The sequence below is a fragment of the Malus sylvestris genome, chromosome 9, assembly GCF_916048215.2.
Source record: "Malus sylvestris chromosome 9, drMalSylv7.2, whole genome shotgun sequence".
NCBI classification, from domain to species: domain Eukaryota; kingdom Viridiplantae; phylum Streptophyta; class Magnoliopsida; order Rosales; family Rosaceae; genus Malus; species Malus sylvestris.
In genome coordinates, this window is record NC_062268.1 from 13,344,836 (window position 1) to 13,368,649 (window position 23,814).

The following is a 23,814-nucleotide window of genomic DNA, read 5'->3' on the forward strand; positions in this document are numbered from 1 at the left end:
TGACATTGTATGCCGTTAGGCAATCAACCACCAGGAAGTTAGTGGTAATGGTAGCTGTGTAAGGGCCTGTACCAATGGTGAAAGGTAAGTGTATGCTTCCTATAGGTTGCACGATATCACCGGAGAAGCTTATCAGAGGAGAAATCGAGCGATCAAGCAAGTGTTCAGCTACATTAAGTGCCCTGAAAACTTCAGCAAACATGATATTGATCGAAGCCCCCGTGTCTACCAGGATTTGTCGTACTTCAAAGTTGGTTATGTGAGCCTCCACGATCAGTGGGTCGTTGTGAGGGTAGATGATACCTCTTTCTTCTTCAGGGTAGAAACATATTGGATCCTAGTTAGGCTTTTGATACCTGCCTCCCCTTATGTCTGCCACGTGAAACACTTGGTTGCCAGGCCTTAAAGCTCGTTCGCTGTTTTTCATGGCCCTATTGGAAGATTCAGATATGGGTGTGTCACTGCTTATGAAATATATCACATTCACTTGGCGTTGGTTATGGTTATCCCTTGAAGGGTGAAGGAAGAATCGATCAATTTTTCCTTCACACGCCAAAGCTTCAATATGATCACGAAAGGTGATACACTTCTCGCCGTCATGGCCGTTATGCTCGTGGTAGCAGCAAAACGTGCCCGTGTTCTTTGTGGGCTTGTAACCCGACTGCCTCGGCATTGGCTTCGGTATCAGGTGTGCTATGCTAGGGTAAATGGCCACGCATGTGGCGTTCAAAGATGTGTATGTCTCATACCTTGGGGTAGCGCATGTCCAGACATGTGTTTGGCCCACTGTGTTGACTTCCTAGGGGCGGGCATTATCGTGGCGACACCCTTGGTTATCGCGATTGTGTCCCTTACTCTTTTTAGTAAAATGAAACTGGTGAGGATGGAAATCTTTCTTTTTGCCTTAAGATTGATATGTCTGTTGACTTGGCGAAGAAGTAAGGCAGGGGGAGGCACCGCTGCCGTTTGATGGTCGAGGTATTTTCATTTGGTTGGATTTGGCTTCCACTCCCTACTTGCTGATAAGGGGTGGCTGTGGAGGGTTTCCCTTGATATGTCATTGCCTCAGCAGAGGCATGGTTGTAAGCATGTGCCATCACCTCATAGTAAGTCTTCCAAGTGTTGGCATTGATCATGTACTTTGAAGAAACAATCACGTAGGACTGCCGTGAAGGCTTTAAGGGTAGTCTTGTCGTTTGCCTCAGCACAACGGGAATACTCATGGCTGAAGCGGCCAGCATACATACGTAATGACTCGTCTGGCTTCTGGCAAATAGTGTACAAGTCATTCGCAGAGTGCAAGCGATCGATCTGGAAAATGTGTTGAGAAACAAACAGTTTCCTCAATTCCTCAAATGAGTCTACCGTCTCAGGTGGAAGACAGCAATACCAGTTTAGAGCTCCACCAGAGAAGATGGAGGGGAAGAAAGACATCGCTCTTCGTCGGTATGCATCCAGTATGCCATGGTGGACTCAAAGAGGTTAAGGTGTTCAATCGGGTCCTCATTTCCAGTATAGAGTTGCAAGCCAAGCTTCTGCTTTGTCTTTACTCGGAGAGGGTGTCTAGGATCCTCCTTTTAAAAGGGCCAGGCCTAGGGTGGTTCCAATCAGGTATCTCAGCTTATCGTTCGGCCTTCAACTTGTTTACTTCCTTAAGGAGTTGTAAGACAAAAGGGTTCTGAGTAGAGTCATGTACCACTGAAGCTTTCTTTCGTAAATCTCCATCTCCTCTTAGAAGTAGGAAGGTTTGATCAAGAGCATGTGATTTTTCCTTAGACTCGCCGTACTGACTTCCAAAGTATGTCTGTCAGACAATCTCTGAGTCCCCTATACCTTCGTGTTCCTCTAGGACTTGTTTCCCCTTCCCCAAATTGGTAGCCAGCCTGGGATATGGGAGGGGACCGAGTCTTTCAGAGACCCTTGGGTCAATGATCTTCAAGCTTACGTGGATGAGATTGTCTTGACGTTGCTTTAGGAAGTCTCGACAGTTGTGAAATACGGTTTTCGATCCTTCCACTCTTTCTGTAAGGAGGTACCTTCCTCCACTCCTCCTGCTTCGGTCGAAGCAGCTGGGTTGAGAGAAGTCTTATGTTGGTCACCATTTCGATGAGTAGCTCACTCTATAACAGGAATACCCATGTCGAGGGCAAATGACCCTTCGTGTTGGGGGGCACCCAGTTGATGGTTGACTTCCACAAGGATGATGAGCTCGTGTGTTTTAGTATATCTAGCCTCGTGGAGCATCTCGAAGGCCTTCTCATATTGCTCTTGGAGGATCTCATTCTTCATCGCTATCTTGTTGTTCTGAGCCTTCAGCTCATCGACTTTAGCCTGAAAAATAAACTTCTTTTGTTCCTTCTTTTGTTGCTTCGCACCAGGTGCGAGGGGGGTGTCGTTCTGTGTGCTGTGGCTTCCTTCGCTCCCTATGATGGAGAGGGATGCTTGGTCAAAAGAGAGTGTACGAATGGTGGAGACCAGCTTGACGAAGCTGAAGAGAGTGGGAATAAGTGTCGTTCCCACAGACGGCGCCAAATGTTGATGCACAAAATCAGTGGGGACTTTGGTACAACAGAAAATGTCAAGTTTGTGACCTTCGCTAGATTGCTCCGGTCACTAGTGTGGATAAGTATGTAAATGGATAGAGACAGGGAAGCAAACACAAGATGTACGTGGTTCACCCAGATTGGCTACGTCCACGGAGTAGAGGAGTTCTCATTAATTGTGAAGGGTTTACACAAGTACATAGGTTCAAGCTCTCCTTTAGTGAGTACTAGTGAATGATTTAGTACAAATGACATTAGGAAATATTGTGGGAGAATGATCTCCTTTTATAGAAGAGAGTTTCTAGCTTTGTTCTGACATTGACACATGCCGTGTTGTGATTGGCTTCCGATGTTGACACGTGTCGTGCTATGATTGGCTTCTGATGTCGGCACATGTCGCACTGTGATTGGCCTCCTGGTTGGAGGGAAACTCTTCTGGGTCTTTGACGGTATAACGTTGACCGGTGCTCGGTAGTTTTGGGATTGGTCAAGTATGGTATAAACAAACTGGATACATTCATTGTATGCAATAATTTTTTTTTCAAATGATATAAAGAAATTAATGAATGCATTTTAGATCGAAGTTCAAATTTTGTAGTTTCTCTTTTTTTTTCGTTAAGATAATGTTCTAGAGACTTATGTCGTTCGATAGATGCATATTTTGCAGATGGTGAATCTAGAACACATGAACAATTTACCATACTGCAGTGCATATAGGTGCTTTTCTTGGATGGATAGTCACAATTTATGAATCAATTGGTATATGACAATTATACCCATGATCTTCCCAGAGTGTTTTAAGCTATACTAAACTGTTTCTTACGTTAATTATTTTGTAGCAAAGTCATCTTTTCACTATGAAGCCACAAGCAACTGGTTATAGAGCTTCCTGTGAGTTAAAGTGTCTTAAACTTTTGATTGAACATTTTTATGGTGTTTTTTTTATCATTTTTGTTATCTCTGTAGCTGTTTTGAAATTTTTTTTTTTTTACGATTTTTATCCAATGTTTATATGTGTAGCCACTCAAATTAGAGTTTACTGTTTTTATTTCGAAGTAGGAAAATGTTGGAAAAATAGGACTCCTATAAGATTTTGGTTTTTTGTGGGTTTTCAAGTTTTTTCTTGGCTTCAATTTGTGTTTTTAAATATGTCTGTGATGTTTACATTGACCATTTCATCGTTTCGGCTTGCAGAAAAATTGCAGTTGTCAATCTGGATCCTGCCAACGATGCATTGCCATATCCTTTTCAATTTTTTTCATGTTTTGTTGTTCGTAATTTCGTTGTGTGATTAATATTTCAAATGCTAAAAATGCAGTCCATATATACTTCAATTATAGGCACTAATTTAATAAATCTGTGATGAGCTCACGACCTTTTGATTTGATGAAACCATATGGCATATTACAGCTTCCTTCAACGTACTCATTTAATTTATGATTGTGCTAATTTTTGTGTATTTTTTGAAGATCTCTTTTTTTTTTTTTTTCCTCATTCAAATATGCACCACTAATGCTTTGTTATGTATGTAGCTCTATGTTTCGATTACATGCTCTCAATTTCTAGTTATGCGTTTTTTTGTGTGGTGATTAAGTAATTTGTGATTGTGTTTGGTTAGGAAAGTGCAGAAAAAATGGGTGCCCTATAAATTTAGTAAAAATGCTAGAGAAAAAAAGGCAATCCCAATTGGCAGCGTACACCACGTTCAGAACTCAACGGAAAAACAGCCATAAGTCTATAGTTGATCCGAAAGAGTGGCAGGTTTGACAATGGTTGCACTGAATTCATTTTTGCTCACTGTTTGAATATGAAAATCTGTTAATTTTCCTTTCAGGTTGAACCAAAAAGTCTCCTGGATGCACATTTTCTTAATAGCGATGTTAAGGTAAATTTTGTTTACCCTTCTTCCAAATTAATTCAATGGATTATGTCTTCTGAGTAATGTTGAAGCAGGACATTGTATCTTAGAAAGTTTACGGTGTATAGTTTCTGCATAAATTTATTTTGGGAATAGTATATATATTCATATATGGAGTTTCGTGATACATGAACCGGAAATTATACAATTTAGTGTTTTTTTTCAACAGTATGCCATTAGCTTCAATGATTGAGATCTTTGGCATGTGCTCAACATCTAAATAAATGCTTGATCAACCTCTCCCATGGTAGGTAAATTTGATTTGGAAGGAAACACTTCAACTCTTTTTATTTATTTTTTATGATCATAACACTGTCATACAACGTATTACTATTATGAATGTTATGCAGGAAAAAAAAATTGTAAAACATTGCTGATCAACCTTTGCTACCACCAAAATAAAATTTGTATAAAGTTGCTAATGGACAATAATAGGTAGCTTGCATTTCCTTTTCATGTACTAACAACTTTTAGTTTATATTATTAACTTTTTTTTACGATATATATACTTCTCTTTACCTGCTCACTTGAATTTTCATTTATATTAACAACTTCTGTTTTTTTTTCTTATTTTTATCAGAGAAGCTTGTATATCATGAAAAATAAAACAAGGAAGATCTAAAGTGACAGTCAACGAAATTTAAATAGTGCTAATTAGTGTATGTATGTAAATATAGCTGTAAACAGGAATGTAAACTCCACCGTTCAACACCTAATATGATCATACTTATGTAGAGAACTTATTGTATGTTTTACACTTTTAAAACCCGCAGCAACGCGCGAGCTCTATTACTAGTATTATCTATTCGTTGAGGAGGGATTTGACTGTAGCTTAGCTACAGTCAAATCTTTGCCACTCGATTTTGCTTTATTTACACCAGTACCATCAAGGTTAATTATTAAAATTAGAAGGGTAATTTTGTCTCTAACCAGTTTCAATATTTATGATTTTGCCCCGTCTATTCATGTTTGTTGTGAAATGGACCCTCGATTTGTATTATTTATATTTCTACCATTGCCAAACAGCATGAGCTGCAGAGACAGAGAGAGGGAGATACTCCATTCCAAGTTTGACATGAAGTTTGTTTAGTTAAACACTTGCCTTAGCCATGAATCTTAATTTTCTGTTAATATTGCAGATACTTCATTCCAAGTTTGACTCAAATTCAGATGTCAGTACATCAGCCATGAAATCTTCATTTCCTTGTGATGGTTCAATTACAAATTTTGATTCCTGGTCGAGTGGATTTGATATTGGCGCTTGCGTAGAGGTAATTTCTAACATATTTTTCTTTCAAACTCGTCTTTTGAATTTTTGCTACATAAAACCTGTAAATATTCCTGTTTGCACAGAAATCAAGTGCCCCGGTTGTACTGTAATTGGTATATAATGTTGCTTACTCTAATTAGAAATCTGAAATCATAGGTAATAGAGCATATGGAGGAAAATCAAGCATCTGAGTTTGGCAACGTGGTGCCAAACATATGGACTTGAGTGGTGTTGATGAAGAAGAATTTTCTGGAATTTAACGACCTCAAAGTGTTGGTGCCTGATCGTATTCATGAGCTATTTTGTAGCGGCTTATTAGTTTTGGTGAGAATGCAACTTTGCTTTTTAGATTCCTTCTTGATAACAAGTATTTATTAGTAACATTGGTGAATAAGTATCTAATCTTATTTTGTTTGCATTGATTTGGGTATTTAATGAAAAAGCATGTGAATGTGATACATGGATAAAGTTTGATTTTTTTTTCCTGAGTTAAGCATTTAGCTACTGGATTGCATGAAATTAGTATTTAAATAATTTCTTTGATAAAATTGTTCTTGCTTCTTATTTTCTTTTTGGGGTTTATTTGCTGCATAATTTGTTTGTTAATCTTTGAGTGTGGAGAAGATTTGTTTCCTTATTCTATTAAAATAGTCCAAGAAGAATAGAAGATTGTTTCATTTTTTATTTTTTTTTGGCTTTGAATATGAATTTTCAAATTTACGCCTCATCATATCCTAATGAGGACATGTGTGGAAATTATTCATGTTTGTCGTGGATAATATATTCAACGCCCAGCAGCAAAGCAAGAGCACATTTTCTAGTTCTCTCTATTCAAACTAAGCTTTCTCTAAGTGGTTGGATAGGGATTAATCGTTCTATTCAATGGTGGCGATGATGACATACCTTGGAGGCCAAGGAAAAGGACAAGAAATAGTTTCATAATCAACTTTGGTCATAGGCAGCAGCAGAACAAGGAAAGTCCCATGACCTAAATAGAGAAGACCGCTTCCTGGTGTTTGGTGTGGTTGTGGTGTTGGGACAAGTAATGAGGATGACACAAGGACTTAATCATTATTCCATATAATATTCAACCGTATAAATACTTTAAAATCTTTTCCGTGGACATCCACCCTCCCACTGTAGTCCCACTACTTACACAACCCAGCAACCCTCCCCGGCTCTCTCCCACCCAACATCCCCTGCTGCAAATTAAATACAAGGTAAACAAAACAAGGAATTTAATTGGGATGGGCTGGGCTGGGCTGAAGAAGATTGAAAAGATGCAGGGGGTGGCAGCGGGTGCTTCGAAAGGGAGGGAGAGAGGAGTTGAGGGGGAAGAGAGGAAGGAGGAGCTGTGGAAAGGGAGAGAAAGACTTGCAACTAATTCGACCGTTGGATTTGCATCAACGGATGAGACCAATACGTCAGGAGGATCCTCGTCAAAAATGACATTTCATCACACTTGACAACCAAAAAAAAAAAGCTTTAGAATTAGCAGACAGGGTTTAGGGTTTGCGGGATTAATCTATCATAATTAAGGATTAAGAAAGATTGGAATTCTTTCGGAAACACGAATTAAAAGTCATTGATGGTGCTTCCATTTATTCATACAATATATACGATCGAATTCGTCCATACATGCATCAAATTGTTGGCACATGAACACAACACCTACGTACGCATCAAGTTTACATATTTTTTCTTACACCTTGGACTGAATGGAATTCTTTTATCATCAATGTTTAGACCAAGACCAAAACCAATTCCAAAAAAAATGCCAAAAGAGATCCCAAAGATGAGTGCTTTAAAAACTTCCTGTGTGTTAGATTTCTGAGCAGCTGAAAATACCGGCGAGCAAGAGAGGTTCGCTGTTGGAGGGCCGCATAGTCCTGGATTCCCTTCAAAGCTAGAGCTGGTAAAAGTATCTAACTGACCTCCAGATGGTACAAGTCCCTGAAGATCATTGTATGCCACACTGAAGAAAGACAAGAAATTCAGACCTTTCAGAGAATTAGGGATTTCACCGGACAGATGGTTATAAGAGAGATTCAGTCTCTCTAAGTTGGTTAGGTTGGAAATCTGTTCTGGGATGCTGCCAGCGAAGTTGTTATGACCAAGGTCCAACACATGAATATACTTCAATCGACAAATTTCAGAAGGGATACTGCCAGTAAGGCTGTTGTTACCCAGACATATAGTTGGGGGGAGATTGGACAGCTGATTGTACTGATGATTAGTAGGGTTGTTGGGCATCAAAAAGACTGGCAACTTAAGATAACTTCTGTCTATCATATCACCGGCCTCTTTCGATGTCAAAGCTGGCATCCCACAAAACTCAATGGGAAATCCTCCGGTAATGAGGTTATTAGACAAATCCACGTAGAAAAGGTTGGGCAGACTCCCCAATGAAGCCGGAATAGGACCAGTTATGTGGTTAAATGGTAGGTCCAAGACTTTAAGATTTTTAAGCATGGATAGCCAGGTTGGTATTTGACCAGTGAATTGACAAGCGCCCAGGGCAAAAACCTGAAGACTTTGGAATCCAACTGGGTTTCCAAGGCTTTTATCATCTGGCAGAGGCTCATTGAAAATATTCTTGGCCAAGACCAGAGTGGTTAGATTCTTGCAACCCTTCAGAATCCTAAAAGCCCCCGCAGCATTTCTCAAGTTGTTGTTAGAGATGGACAGGAAAGACAACGATTCTAATGCGACTACTTCAGGTGATATCTCGCCTGTGAGCTGGTTGCTGGCAAATCTAATAGCTGTTAAGGACTTGCAAGAGTAGAGGCTTTGAGGTAACTCACCAATGAAGTTGTTGTTGCCAAGGTCCAGAGTGGTGAGACGTTGGAGAGTTGAAAAATTGAAGGCAGAGAGCTCTCCAGTCAAGTTGTTGATCCGCAAATTCAAGGTCGATAGATTTGTGCAGTTGGTGAGAGATGGAGGCAAAGGACCTGTAAAGTTGTTGATGTGGAGGAGCAGCTTTTCCAACTTGAAAAGGCTACCGATATGGGTTGGAATTGGGCCAGAGAACAGATTCGTAAAGAGCTCTAGGACCTTGAGATTGGTGAGGTTCATGATACCACCGCTGATGGGTCCAGAGAGACTATTGTTAGGCAGAGAAAGCTGTTGGAGATCAGCAAGCTTGAATATCTCACCAGGGAGAGAACCAGAGAGTGCATTGAAGCCTGCACGAAAAACTTGGAGCTTGGAGCATGATCCGATTCCAGGGGGAATTGTGTCAGTGAATTCATTGAAAGACAAGTCGAAGAATGTAAGGGAAGCATGGCTGCTGCGGTTGCTCATGGGTATTGACCCGGAAAAGCTGTTGTTGCTGACATTGAAAATTGATATTGATGGGACAAGGACTGAAGCCGGGATTATTCCATTGAAGAAGTTGCTGGACAAGTTTATAATCTGAAGGCGGCTGCTTCCATTAGAAGATGGTGGAAAGCGGCCGATGAGACGATTGAAGCTCAAGTCAATGACCTGAAGACTTGGGAGGGAAGAAAGCAAGTCATTTGGGAGAGAACCCAATAGGGAATTGTGGGAAAGATTGAGGTGGGTGAGACGAGTGAGGTTGGTGATGGCCAAAGAGACGACACCAGATAAGCCTCTTTTCGGCAACCACAGCCGGATGACGCGGCGATGGTCAAGTGGGTCGCAGGTGATTCCATCCCAAAGGCAGCAGTCAGTCGAAGCAGACCAATTCAAAGGTGCCTTGAAAGGCAAGGACAAGAGAGCATCGCGGTCGAGTTCGTCGCAGGCAGCATAAGCAGAGCAAGGCAGCAGAAAAAGTAGACCGGAAATTAGAAGAAGCTGCGTTGCCGAGACGTCCTCCATGAATCTGTTCGTATCAACCTTCATGACCATCACCATCGCATGGACCTATAGTATAAGCAAGTAACACTGAATGACATTTTATAAGAAAGAGCTTGAGTCAAATTCACCCTTTGACATTGACTTTGTGACATTTTCCAAGAAAGATTTTGAGTCAAGTCCCCCAAAAGACAAGAAACTTTTTTCTTATTAGTGTTGGCTTGGTGTTTTTGGGAACTCATCTTCTCGTTCTTGGCAGTCTCTCTCTTTTCTTTCATTTCAACCATATGGAATAATTTCTATGTACTGATCTATATCTATATCTATACACACACACACAGTGACACACAAACAAACATATTTATCCTGCATGTCTGGTCTCAGTTAACTTTTGAGAGCTGTTAGACTTGGTCTAGATCCCACTAAATAATTAGAAACTAATTAAGTTGGTTAATGCATCCGGCAACAGACTATTCCAATGTGTTCAAGATTATACTATGTTGACTGCGGTCAATAACCTTAAATATATAGTACCTTGTTAGTTGGGAGAAATAATATAATGCTGTATGAAATCAGTGTTCATTAACATATAAAGAAAGGGTTCAAGTGGCTTTCTGCTATCACATCTTTTAACATAGTTTAATTTGACTACAATGAATTGCATTATGTGAGGAATCACATTTTCTGCATAGTAATTTCTCACCTTTATGCTAAACCTTATACAGAAATAACCAACAACGATGATTACGTAATATGAACGCGGAGCCACGTCAGCTATGTTTGTTGTAGCCTTAAGTAATTTAGCATATATTATTCATCATTTTTCTAAACATAAAATTGTATCCAAGAAGGATACCCAGCATGTTACTAGTAGCTTAGTATATATAATAAGTTATTTGGTATCCTTCTTTCACTGTTCTAAAAATCTCTGTCTAGCACCGCTTAGGTTCCGTCTAGGCATTAAGCGGTTGGCCACCGCCCCGGTTAATGCCTAAGCGTTTGAAAATTAAGAAATGGCGCCTAGACCTGCTGAGGCATCCGCCTAGACCGCCTAGGCACCCGTCTACCCCGCCTAAACCGGCCTAAGTTGCAACTCACTTAGACAGAAGATAGATAACTTTTATTTTGCATTTTATTTTCTTCAATAAATTGTAAGAGACTTGTTGAATACTTAAATAAACACACATTATATGCTTGTTCCCCTTGTTTTCTTATGTTCCAATACTTCATAATATATATGTCATTCTATTTTATAGTTTATGATGAAACTATATATATATTTTAAGTATAAACAGACACTTACTTACACGAAATATAATAGATTTACTTAAATCCACCTAGTCCTCCTGAACCCCACTTAGACGCCTAGGCGCTAGGCTCCAGCCCGTCGCCTTTAAAACCTTGCGTTCTTGTATCTAATTTTTTGTTTTTGAAACTAATAAGTATTATGGAATTTAGCATATATTATTCATCATTTTTCTAAACATAAAATTGTATCCAAGAAGGATACCCAACATAACCTAAGCTTCCTCCTTTTGTCAAAACATCAATACAAAGATTAGAGAGATTTCCTTTCGTTTCTTTGTTCTTCGGTTATGTCTTTCATTAATTTTAGTACAATAGTTATCACCTTATACATTATTAAGCCAGCAGTCAGTTGACTTGTACATTAACCGAACAACCAATATTGTAGACAAAATTTACAAACTAAATTATGTGTCACGAGTAAGGATGAGCATTCTTATTAACCTTAAACAAAAAATCAATTATGAACTTTCATGTCCTTTAGTTTCGAAAATTTTGTCTAAAAATTTAGTCTCCCTAGCATTATCCATAGTCCATTAGATCAGATGAGCGTTTACTTTGAAAGGATTAGTGGCTGCTGGACTGGCTAAATATTCACATTCACATAATATAATAATGACTGTTAGTTTAAACATGAAGTCAAAACTCGGGAGTTGACAACCTACCTCTTAATCTAGTCAAATTTATGTTTATGCGGAAGTCATTTGCAGGAAGCAATTGAAATAATTAAGGACTCGGTTTAGAAGTTTTTTCTATCTTTGTATGTGGTCTAATATCCTAGTAAATAAAGTGTTGAGTTTCTGCACATGCATCTAGTGGCGGAGCCAGAATTTTATGGCAATGAGAGGCGTGACAAAGAAGTTCTCAAATATTGGTTGTTCACATATACTTTTGGCAACACAAGTTCAAAGTCATTGATTGTCATACCATATATGTGACGAATTCCATACACGGATCAAAATGTTGGCACAGCAAAAGCTAGTACCGATGAATGGAATTCTTTTATCATCAACGTTAAGACCAATGGCAAAGCCAATGCCAAAGAAAATCCCAAAGATGAGTGCAGTGAGAATTTTCTTTGTCTTTGGCTTGGATCTCAGAGTATCTGTAAATACTGGTTGAAGGCTTGACAACAAGTATTTGTCTATCTTTTTAAGCATGGCTAGCCAGGTTGGTATTTGTCTTGTGAATTGACAAGCGCCCAGGGAAAAAGCCTCAAGACTTTGGAATCCAACTGGGTCTCCAAGGCTTTTATCATCTGGGAAAGGCTCGTTCAAAAAATTCATGAACAAGACCAGAGTGGTCAGATTCTTGCAACCCTTCTGAATCCTAAAAGCCCCCGCGGCATTTCTCAGGTTGTAGGCAGAGATGGAAAGGAAGGACAGTGATTCTAACGCGACTACTCCAGGTGACATCTCGCCTGTGAGCTGGTTGCTGCCATATCTAATAGCCGTTAAGGACTTGCAAGAGTAGAGGCTTTGAGGTAACTCACCAATGAAGTTGTTGTTGCCAAGGTCCAGAGTGGCGAGGCGTTGGAGAGTTGAAAATTTGAAAGCAGAGAGCTCTCCCATCAAGTTGTTGACCCGCAAATTCAAGCTCGATAGAATTGTGCAGTTGGGGAGAGATGAAGGCAAAGGACCTGTGAAGTTGTTGGTGTGGAGGAGCAGCTTTTCCAACATTGAAAGGTTTACCAACATGGGTGGGGATTTTCCCGGAAAATTGGTTTGAGTGGAGCTCTATGATGTTGAGATTGGTGAGCTTCACAATGCCATCGCCGATGTGTCCAGAGAAGCTATGGACAGGAAGTGAAAGCTGTTATAGATCAGCAAGATTGAGAATCTCATTAGGGAGAGAACCAGAGAGGGCGCTGAAGCCTGCACGGAAAACTTGGAGCTTGGAGCATGATCCGATTCCAGGGGGGATTGTGTCAATAAGTTCATTGAAGGACAAGTCGAAGAATGTAAGGGAAGCATGATTGCTGCCGTTGTTCCAGGGTATTGACCTGGAAAAGCTGTTGTTGCTGACTTTGTAAATTGATATTGATGGGACAAGGACCGAAGACGGGATTGCTCCATTGAAGAAGTTGCTGGACAAGTTTATAATTTGAAGGTGGTTGCTTGCATTAGAAGATGGTGGAAAGCGGCCGATGAGACGATTGAAGCTCAAGTCAATGACCTGAAGACTTGGTAGGGAAGAAAGCAAGTCATCTGGGAGAGAACCCAATAGGGAATTGTGGGAAAGATTGAGGTGGGTTAGAAGGGTGAGGTTGGTGACGGCAGAAGAGACGATACCGGATAAGCCTCTTTTCGGCAACCGCAGCCGGATGACGCGGATATGGTAAAGTGGGTCGCAGATGATTCCATCCCAAAGGCAGCAGTCAGTCGAAGCAGACCAATTCAACGGTGCCTTGAAAGGCAAGGACAAGAGAGCATCACGGTCGAGTTCGTCGCAGGCATCATAAGCAGAGCAAGGCAGCAGAAAAAGTAGAGCGGAAAGGAGAAGAAGCTGCGTTGCCGAGACATCCTCCATGAATCTAACGTATCAATCTTCATTACCATCACCATCGCGTGGACCTATAGCATATGCAAAGACCCAAATGACATTGACCAAGAACGAACCCTAATTGAAAATCTATCACAAAACAGAGCAGGGGCAGCTGCTAGTTGCTGTTCTGAATTTTTCTAAATTTAATCCAACACCAATGATCTTTTCCCGAAAAGCTTCACGATCAAATAAAAACGTCAATGGACGCTCCGAACATATGGTAAATTATGTATTTTGATCAACGGTGTCGAGGATAATACGCCATAAGACGCTACATTGCACTAGAATGAGCAGCCAATAACACTAATTATTCGAGAACCAAGTCACAGGAAAAACAAAGAGAATTTGGTACGACTACGAATCAGGCACCCTCAGTACACATCAAAAAACCTATCTGTATATTTGCCTCTAAGTAATCAACATCTCAAGATAAGGGGGTCCAATAAACTGGCACAACCGCAATCGTTATAAACAACTCTCAGAGAAAGACGGGAGCCATAACCAGCGTGATTGTAGCAAGCATTTTAATGAGAACGTGCAGTGAAGGTCCGGCTGTGTCTTTGAACGGGTCGCCCACACTGCAACACAAAATAAACCGGATCATATAGTAATTTTCTATATCTTAGATTCAGAATCGAGCACCGACAAACAATGCAAGGAACAATAGGTTAACTGGAAATTTCATGGCACGTGAAAGAACTGAGCAAAAGAATTGATAATGACGGAGAGAGAGATGATATCGAAAGAACTTACGTATCTCCTGTAATGGCAGCCTTATGGCAATCACTTCCTTTGCCACCAAGAACCCCCGTCTCAATGTACTTCTTTGCATTATCCCAGGCACCACCTGCTGTGTTGAGGAAAAGTGCCATAAGAATACCGGAAACAGTTGCAAACATCAGCATGGACGCCACAACTTTAGCACCGAGTAGAGGTTGCCCAGTATAAAATCCAAAGATCCGGAACACAATACCTGCAAGGAGTACGAGCAAGAATTAATCCTTCATCATGCAGCATTAGAAAGTTTCTGTATAGCAGAATGGTCAAACATGGAAGAAAATGAAAGGAAAATAACAAAACAATGTCAGCTAAGTTGTGGGATAACGAGAAATAAAGATAAATGCCAAAGATCAACATGAACCGCATGCTAAAGCAGCATGTTGGTATGTTTTCACCAAACGCTAAACATTTGACAATAATGCTAAGAGTTGCATCCTTTTCATCAAAAAGTAAAAAATACTAGCTCCTTCCGTAAAGACTGCGACCATTTGAATCAGAGAATCAAATTGCAAAAATCCTTGGTAAACCCACATTTATAAAAGTTCAAAATAGGAAGCACCAAAATTCAATGAACAAACAATTATATAAAGAAGCCTGATCCTAGAAAGAAGGAAAAAAAAACAACTATCATCTCTAAACCATAAAGAAAAATACACCATTTGTAGCAGACTCTCAAGTTTGTTCAAACGTAATTATGCGGGAACACTAAACTCCTATTGTGCAATTTGTTTCATTCAATGCCCCATGATTAATTTCATCACAATTCATTGCAACTCAACCAAAGGAAAAGAGACTCAATAAATGAAGATAAGTATGGTAAAAGTACATTTAGACTGTGCACTAAATAAGATTTTATAACTTCTGCAGTCGTTTATAGAAATAATGCAAATCCAATGCACACATTTTAATTCTCTCAAAAAGCAGCCATGATAAGAGATCGAGTCCACTGGATAAAGGAATACAAGTGAAACAAGATAATTAACCCACCAACAGCAATAGGTGAAATAATAGCCAAGGCACCAGGTTTTATCATCTCCCTTAAAGATGCAGATGCTACAATAGCGACACAACGAGCATAATCTGGCTTCTCCTTGTACTCCTACAGAAAGCAAGTTAGGAAAAGCATAATTAGAAGGGTAGTTTGATTATTTATCCAACAGTTGTGCGCACACTGTTTGCGTACCATCATGTACACTAATTTTTCATCATATTCTTTTCTACATTCTCTCCGTTCACTTTTTAATTCTTATTTCATTTGTTTACAATTATACCAGTATGTTTAACTAGTATTTGAATGGCATTTAGGACAATATTTATTGTGGTGAGACTCTGATTCCAAACAAATGCTTTAGCATCATTATAAAGATTAAGAATATGGGAATTTCTACAAAAGCAATACTCACCATTATCCCAGGCCTCTCAATAAATTGTCGCCTTACTTCCTTAACCACCTCTTGAGCAGTTCGGCCAACTGCTGAACAGGCCCAAGCGCTAAATAAAAATATCAGCATAGAACCCAACAATCCGCCAACAAAAACTTCTGGAATGGCAATATCAACCTGGAAAACAGTTAAAAGTGCAAATTAAGACACAACTGAATGGTATTTGTCAGGGGAAAATATCAACAGTGGGATGCTGTTCTGTTTACCTGTTTGAAAGGCTCACGTGCAAATGCAGCAACCTCATCCATATAAGCACTAAACAGAAGAAAAGATGCAAGTGCAGCAGATCCTATGGCAAATCCTTTGGTAGTAGCTTTTGTAGTGTTTCCAACAGCGTCTAGAACATCGGTGATCTCCCGAACACTTTCAGGCTGCAAGGATATATCAAATCCAAATTTGTATAAAATAAGAAAAAATAGAAAGAGTAGTCTTCACAACTGAAACAGAAATCTTAAATTCGTCATTATAAGATACCTGCTGACTCATCTCTACAATTCCACCAGCATTATCAGCTATTGGACCAAACATATCCATAGTGAGAACATACGCAGCAGTACTGAGCATTCCCATTGTTGCTACAGCTGTGCCAAACAGCCCACCAGTTGGAATTCCATTTTCGTCTATAAGGCCAGAGGTCTGGCCCAGCCAGTAAGCTGAGATAATAGATACACTAATGACAAGAACCGGAAGAGCAGTTGATTCAAGACCCAAACTGACTCCAGCAATTATATTAGTCCCATGACCTGTGGAGCTTGCAAGAGCTAATGTGCGTACAGGCTCATGTTTGTAGTCGGTATAGTACTGGGTGATAAAGACGAAAACATATGCTGTGATGATCCCAACTAGCCCACACAAGGCAAAGTTAAACCAGGCTGATGGTGCTTGCTCAGTGTAAAGCAGCCATCGGGTAGACTGTACAAAAGAAACAATCGCAATGACAACAATATCTTAAAACTCAAATAAAAGGAAATTTATGCAAGCCTCTGAAGCATAAACTTCAAAAAAAAAAATATTTCAAATGATAACCCGAGGAAAAAAGATAAATATGACTCGATGGTCAGCGAAGTATTACCGCACCAAATGTCAGAACAGCCAAGACTATTGTAATAGAATATCCTCTCTGTAGAATTTTCATTGGATCCTCGGAAGAAGCCTTTCCGCTGGAATCACGTGTACCTCTAATTGAGAATATTCCGACCGATGAAATCACCAGATCAAAAGAGTGAACAACCAGAGGAAACAAGATGAAACCAGATGCATCTGCACAAGCAGTGAAAGAAAAGGTGAGTGTTTAAGAGAAATGAATGGCCCGGTTTAAATAAAACCAGTAACAACGCTAATGAAATGGCCAACAAACATATTTGTCACCAAGGTTGAGTGACTGAGTGTGAATATAACACCACAAATTGTGCTTGCCTTCAATTTTACAACGTTGAGCCATCGTTCCCCCGAGTATCATAGCACTAATAATCTCAGCAGCAATACTTTCAAAAAGATCAGCACCACGGGCTGCGCAATCTCCCACATTGTCTCCAACCTCAATTTCAATTATCAAAGTACAGCCAATAAATTTACACATTTAAAGGTAGAAGGCATAATACTAATATATTGGTGTTGTCCTCAACTATGGATAAGAGGACTAATAAAACAGATGATATGAAACACATAAAAATGGAAAGTAGGTCTTCAATATACATAAGTACTGCATAGGATTTCAGGGTTGGAAGAAGAAAAATACCAGATCTGCAATCACAGCAGGATTCCTAGGGTCATCTTCGGGAATTCCCTGCTCTACTTTTCCAACAAGATCTGCTCCAACATCAGCTGCTTTGGTGTATATTCCACCTCCCAACTGAGCAAATAAGGCAACAAAAGAAGCACCGAATCCATATCCAACAAGCAGAAGAGGCACTGAAAATTACATAAACCAAAGTCAAGCACTAGGTCAAAAAAAAGAACAATGGAAATAGCAATTGATGTAGAATAGTGAGAATAGAAAGCATAAAGATGAATATGCACTCAAACAGCTAACATCATCATATAGGTACTAAGTTGAGACCATCATATTTAAGCATTAAAGCCAAATTTACCGCTTACTGTCTAGATCAACAGGTTATACCAGGGCAGACGGGCAGCAATAAGTTTGTAAATACATTTTCAAACAGATTGGAAAAATTTACACTAGGACAGAAAAAAAAAAAAAAAAACTATTATCTAAATAAATCAACACAGGAAACCCATGACAACCCAAAAGATTAAGAGGATACAGCAGTACAGTTTAATGTTTCAAAATAGGATCATTGACATAGAAATTCTTTAAATTGATGCAATAAATATCAATCATAAGCCAAGGAGCAAGGAGAGTCAACACATACAGTCAGTAACCTTCATTGAACCTGGCGAATCCACTCCCAACCAAACATAAAATGTGGCATACAGGATGGCTATACCAAGTACAGCCATACCAACAACCACCAAAGCAGAAAAACCACCAGCACGAACAGCTATCTGCACATGGTATTTCCCCTTTAAGACATGAATACGATGTGTTCTCAAACAGTAAACTACATAGGACACATACCTGTAATGCCTCTCTTGCAGACCGTCTTGCAGCACTAGAGACTCGAACATTTGCACGAACTGAAACCCACATCCCAACATACCCAGCAGCACCAGAACACAAAGCTCCCAAAAGAAATGCAGCTACCGTAATATAAGCTGAAGTGAACCTGCATCAGACAATCATCATCAATATTTAGTGACATAGCTTTTCTTTTGGATTGGGGTGAAGAGGACAGGTATGAATATAAAAATCAAATTATTACCTCCCGAGACCAGATGCTTCTTGCTGAGGTGTCGGTCTGCGAAATAAATATATGCAGAAAATAACCACAGCTAGTAAAAATGCCATCTTAGAGATGGTCCCATACTGGGTCCTGAAGAAACCTTCAGCTCCATCACGTATTGCATCTGATATCTGAAGAGGGAAATGAGAAGCTCTAAATTACTACATGCAGAGCTAAAGAATGCCACCCTTCAACTACATATCAGTACCATCTTTAGAAATTAAATTAAGACTTGTCAGACTATCCCAGCTCTGTTTACTACCCAAAATGCAGTCAGGCCATTGAGTATTACTATGCCTTTCATCACATAAATACTAACTTATGATTCTTTGGACTCTTCAAATACGAAAAATGAAAAGACTTCAGTGACAACAGTGAGGAACTACATGTAACACCAATACTTTAGCGAAACCTCTCATGAATCCGTGTTGTGATTGATATATTATCCCCTCCGTACTGAATTTTAATAAAAAGAGGGGCTTGGTGTTTGGAACATGGACCACATTGGCTATTATTTGGGTAGTATGGATAGAAAGGAATAGACAGATATTTGAGAATATAAGACTGAATTTTAATAAAAAGAGGGGCTTGGTGTTTGGAACATGGGCCGCATTGGCTATTATTTGGGTAGTTTGGATTGAAAGGAATAGACAGATATTTGAGAATATAAGATTGATTATTTGTCGGAAAGAGTTCCCTTCTGGGCTTCCCTTTGGACATTGTCATCAGATTTCAGGTAGAGACCCTTTTTTTAAGGTTGGAATTATGTTGTTAAAAATGCATTTTGTTGTTTTCTTGGACGTCTTCAGTTGCTAGTTTATGAAGGCAGATGATGATTTTGGTCTTTGATTTTTTTCTGTTAGAGGACATCTTGTTCAAGTGTTATACCCTTTGCTTTTTATTAATAAAGTCTTGTTTCCTATGAAGATACATAAACAAAAGAAGGAAATAGACCCTCATTGGGTACATCCAATAGACTGTGAATGAACAGAGTATAGATATGTTAACTTTAATGGCAGTTTACAGATATAGAAATTGTAAAAAGATGTACCTGACCCATCTCCAGAGGTCCCTCATCCTTTGCAAGAACCCATTTCGCCAGGTGCATAGACACCAAAAAGCTGATAATACAAATTGCAAAGACGAACACAATGATAGGAGAAGTACTTGCTCCAATGTAAAAGACCACTCCAAGCGCAATAAGTAAAATAACAAAACGAACACGGACATTTATCCGCATCAGAATCCGAAAAATCTGCACAAACATACAATAGAATAAGAATTCACTTATAGAAGTGTCAAATATAATGTCATATATGTTCATAGTATCATGTAGGTTGGCATAAGCATGCACTAATTTGCTTTCTATAACCAAGGTGCCGAGCCAAAAAAAAAAAAAAAAAACAGTATGTAAAGATGAGTTTCAAATGTCTAGCCTACATAAATGGTTGTTATTATGAACAAATTCAATGTACAGCTGCTGCCCAGATGAATTATAAAGCGACTTTCTTCTTGCATCAAATTCTTGTCACCAGCAAAGTGAATGTTGTTTTTCTCAAATTATTTCTCTCAATTCAAGGCAAAACAAACAAAATAAAGACAAAATGTGCCTAGATGATAACATAGCAGTTTAATTCCCACATTAAAATGACACTAAGTAGAAAAACAGATACTAAAAAAGGGGTACAACATTCTTACCAATGGGTTGTAAGATTTACCACGCATGTTAGGGAATGTCCTCGGTCTGTCTTGGTAAGGCCCCAAATTACCACCCTCCACATCAACATCCATGACCATAGAATGGATGGAATTCACCTTCCGAGCTACAGGAAAAGGACTGTACTCGCCACCTTGGGGCAAGTCGCCCCCCGAACCTGGATGCTGAATTTTGAAAGTTATAATTCAGCCAGGAAAAAAGACTTCTTGCACTTCACCGCATACAAGTAAGAAGAAGTAACTTAGGTTAACAGTCCAGCAGTCGTCTAAACTCAAAAACTACTCTCCGTATTCCCTCCCGGAATTCAAAAAACTCAAAATTTCAGCCTTTAACGCCAAGCAACTTCGCTGTTAAACAAAAGCCATTAGTTTGTTGACTATAATTTGCTTTTTTTTTTTTCATATTACATTCGTTGAAAAAACAGCATAAAAATTTAAAATCACAAAGGGAAGGGAATTAGATTAATATGTCAGAAATCACACGAATGAGCTACCTTTTTCATTACAATAAACTTACAAATCTATTATCCATTGTATAACAATTGACTCCGAAAATCGACATTTCTGACACAGAACACATTAACCAAACAAAACTTAAACCAAATGTAAAATCCAGTCCTATTCACTAGACTGAACTGATCATTCCCAAACCCAAACAGGATCACGAAAGCTGTTCTAATGCCGAATTCGGTTTCCGAAACAATGCAATCAGAGAGTAAACACAGTAAACGAAATACTGCCCCAAACAAACGCTGAATCTCTCACCTTCACCACTCATTTTCTCGGCCAACAAACCAAAATTGATGATGTAAAATTCAAACAAAATTCACACAAAACCGAATGAGATCCAAATGCAAAAACCCTAAATTTGAAAATTGAGGGTCCCAAATCGCTCTACTTAAGATCAATACAGAAACCGGAAAACGATAATTGCAGTGAGAGAGAGAGATCGAAGAATAGTATAATCTTACCAGTGAACGAGTCGAATGATGAATGTGATTGCAGAGAGAAATGTTAAATTAGGGTTTCAACAGCTCCTTGGAGAGACGAACTCGTAGACTTTTCACAGACTGATGAGAGAGAGAGAGAGAGAGAGAGGCAAAATTTCCTTAATTTAATTTTTTTGAAATATATTTTTAATTTTTTCTTAAAAGTGAAGTGAGGTTTTGGGTGGGGGGGGTGGATTTGATGAACAGTGTCATTTCACGATTGACACTGTGACGGATATTCGATCGTTATTGCATACGTGGCAAATTGACATGTCACCGCACCCAATTGGACGATGCCATGTTAGTCAATGTCATCCTGTCACATGGCGCACATTGGGTAGTGCTATATACCACACCAATTTTAACTTCTCATATTTTCTCAATTTTCAATTATTGGATTAACAGAATGGTCGAAGAAAATTAATGATTAAAAATTAATAAAAACGTCTGGATAGTAAAACTGAATGTGTGAACAGTCTGATAATCAATTAATTTCCTTCTAACAGAAATAAAAAAATGGGGAGATGAAATATTATAAAAATAGGGAGATGGAGCATATTCCATTCCATACAAATAATTTGGTGGAAATCAGATCCCTCAATGAAAGGGATCCTCAATTGTTTTTATGAGAAATGGGATTCGTACTGTGGCTACTCCACGTTCTTTTACGATTAACAACAACAACAACAACAACAAAGCCTTTTCCCACTAAGTGGGGTCGGCTATATGAATCCTAGAACGCCATTGCGCTCGGTTTTGTGTCATGCCCTCCGTTAGATCCAAGTACTCTAAGTCTTTTCTTAGAGTCTCTTCCAAAGTTTTCCTAGGTCTTCCTCTACCCCTTCGGCCCTGAACCTCTGTCCCGTAGTCACATCTTCGAACCAGAGCGTCAGTCGGCCTTCTTTGCACATGTCCAAATCACCAGAGCCGATTTTCTCTCATCTTTCCTACAATTTCGGCTACTCCTACTTTACCTCGGATATCCTCATTCCCAATCTTATCCTTTCTCGTGTGCCCACACATCCCACGAAGCATCCTCATCTCCGCTACACCCATTTTGTGTACGTGTTGATGCTTCACCACCCAACATTCTCTGCCATACAACATCGCTGGCCTTATTGCCGTCCTATAAAATTTTCCCTTGAGCTTCAGTGGCCTACGACGGTCACACAACACGCCGGATGCACTCTTTCCATCCAGCTCGTATTCTATGGTTGAGATCTCCATCTAATTCTCCGTTCTCTTGCAAGATAGATCCTAGGTAACGAAAACGGTCGCTTTTTGTGATCTTCGCTAGATTGCTCCGGTCATTAGTGTGGATAAGTATATAAATGGATAGAGATAGGAAAGCAAACACAAGATGTACGTGGTTCACCCAGATTGGCTACGTCCACGGAATAGAAGAGTTCTCATTAATTGTGAAGGGTTTACACAAGTACATAGGTTCAAGCTCTCCTTTAGTGAGTACGAGTGAATGATTTAGTACAAATGACATTAGGAAATATTGTGGGAGAATGATCTCGTAATCACGAAACTTCTAAGTATCGGAGTGTGGTGTCGTCTTGACTTGCATTATCTGTCTCATAGGTAGATGTGGCATCTTCTCTGGAAGTACTCTTCCTCCATCCAGGGGTGGTATCTTTAACTGGTGGAGATGCACAAGGTAATGTATCAATTTCACTTGAAGCTTACTTGTAGTTTCAGGCTTGGTCAAGCGCGATACAAACCATGTAGTAGGAGTCCCCCAAGTCGCCGAGCTAGGGGGTCTGCTGAAAGAGGTGACAGACAAGGTAAGCAATCAGAGCTCCGACTGATTGTTCACCTTCTCCCCATCTTGCAGCAGCATGAAGGATAAAGAGAAGAAAAATGAGAAGAGATGATATGAGATACTTTTGCTTTTGAAGAAGTAACTTTCCACAGGCTTATTCTTGAACTGAGTTGGAGGGTTTTCTGGTTTCCTCCAGAGTATAAGGCCGACTGAAGAATTTGAGGGTCAAAACAAGTCCATCAAATCTAGAGTACGTTCCACCCTGCTGATATGGGATACTTTTGCTTTTGACAGAGTAATGGATGTATCGGCACGTGTGCTGTTACGCTTGTCTCCACATGCTTCCTTGTATCCTTTGCACTTGCCCTATCTGTTCCTCAAGCAGATGCGGAATCTTCCCTGGAAACATAAGATGATGAAGATGAGTACTCGAGAGCAATGCCAGGTAAGTAATCAGGTAAGGGGTTCCAGGCAGTCAGTTCCTGGCTGGAAGCTTGATTCCAAGTGCTGACTGATTGCTCTCTTTCTCCTTGTCTTGCAGGTAAAAACAAGGCCAAAAGAAAAAACAGGGAAAAAGCATGATATGGGATACTCTTGCTTTTAACCCTGATGATATGAGATATTCTTGCTCTAGTATAGCTTGTTTGCAGAGGTATTATCGGGGGGAAAGAAAGCTGAATATTTCGAAAGGCTTTGTTGGGAGTGCCCTCTCAGATATGATGAAGGGTTGAGCATTTTTGCAGGTCTGCCTGTCCGTTGGGGATGGAGGTCGACATATATAGGAGTCTCCCTAACAACAAGTAGTAATGCTATTCCTTTACCCTGCTTGGTCATAGCACGGTAGTGGGAGCTGCCAGTTTCACATGTTTTAACTCTG

At 39.6% G+C, this 23,814-nt stretch overlaps 3 protein-coding genes and 1 long non-coding RNA gene across 6 annotated transcripts; 1 reads left to right on the forward strand and 3 right to left on the reverse strand.

Annotated features, from left to right (window-relative positions):
- Window positions 1-4,135: 4,135 nt before the first annotated feature.
- Window positions 4,136-6,099, forward strand: LOC126582296 (uncharacterized). Of its 2 annotated transcripts, XR_007609426.1 has the most exons (6): window positions 4,136-4,304; window positions 4,378-4,428; window positions 4,631-4,708; window positions 4,812-4,896; window positions 5,601-5,732; window positions 5,888-6,099. It is a non-coding gene; the product is annotated as an uncharacterized LOC126582296 (long non-coding RNA). The 2 variants fall into 2 exon arrangements; XR_007609425.1 differs by lacking the exon at window positions 4,136-4,304 and having other exon boundaries at window positions 4,328-4,428.
- Window positions 6,100-7,402: 1,303 nt separating this feature from the next.
- Window positions 7,403-9,593, reverse strand: LOC126633812 (tyrosine-sulfated glycopeptide receptor 1-like). Its single transcript, XM_050304365.1, has one exon. It carries the CDS (start codon window positions 9,569-9,571, stop codon window positions 7,403-7,405), a length of 2,169 nt encoding a protein of 722 aa, XP_050160322.1. The 5' UTR covers window positions 9,572-9,593.
- Window positions 9,594-11,763: 2,170 nt separating this feature from the next.
- On the reverse strand, window positions 11,764-12,549 carry LOC126633813 (receptor-like protein 2). Its single transcript, XM_050304366.1, has one exon. It carries the CDS (start codon window positions 12,547-12,549, stop codon window positions 11,764-11,766), a length of 786 nt encoding a protein of 261 aa, XP_050160323.1.
- A 1,053-nt stretch (window positions 12,550-13,602) lies between these two features.
- On the reverse strand, window positions 13,603-21,346 carry LOC126582295 (pyrophosphate-energized membrane proton pump 2). 2 transcript variants are annotated; one of them, XM_050246391.1, is made up of 15 exons: window positions 21,152-21,346; window positions 20,163-20,345; window positions 19,516-19,719; window positions 18,444-18,595; window positions 18,200-18,347; window positions 17,994-18,126; window positions 17,357-17,529; window positions 17,035-17,155; window positions 16,691-16,878; window positions 16,093-16,530; window positions 15,825-15,989; window positions 15,580-15,735; window positions 15,164-15,275; window positions 14,150-14,369; window positions 13,603-13,974 (listed from the first exon to the last, which is right to left on the reverse strand). In XM_050246391.1, the coding sequence occupies exons 2-15, from the start codon at window positions 20,259-20,261 to the stop codon at window positions 13,875-13,877; spliced, it is 2,409 nt and encodes an 802-aa protein (XP_050102348.1). In that variant the 5' UTR covers window positions 20,262-20,345; window positions 21,152-21,346; the 3' UTR covers window positions 13,603-13,874. The 2 variants fall into 2 exon arrangements, with proteins under 2 accessions (XP_050102348.1, XP_050102349.1); XM_050246392.1 differs by lacking the exon at window positions 21,152-21,346 and having other exon boundaries at window positions 20,163-20,366.
- Window positions 21,347-23,814: the final 2,468 nt, after the last annotated feature.

Bases quoted from the DNA above. Each gene is read 5' to 3' on its own strand.
- LOC126633813 (XM_050304366.1), bottom strand. From the start codon at position 12,549: ATGTTGGTAAACCTTTCAATGTTGGAAAAGCTGCTCCTCCACACCAAC.
- LOC126582295 (XM_050246391.1), bottom strand. From the start codon at position 20,261: ATGGTCATGGATGTTGATGTGGAGGGTGGTAATTTGGGGCCTTACCAA. The intron at 17,530-17,993 runs GTATGTGTTGAC...TGTAATTTTCAG, and splicing joins TTCAATGAAGGTTACTGACT to TGCCTCTTCTGCTTGTTGGA. The intron at 15,736-15,824 runs GTAAACAGAACA...ACTGTTTTCCAG, and splicing joins CACGTGAGCCTTTCAAACAG to GTTGATATTGCCATTCCAGA.
- LOC126633812 (XM_050304365.1), bottom strand. From the start codon at position 9,571: ATGGAGGACGTCTCGGCAACGCAGCTTCTTCTAATTTCCGGTCTACTT.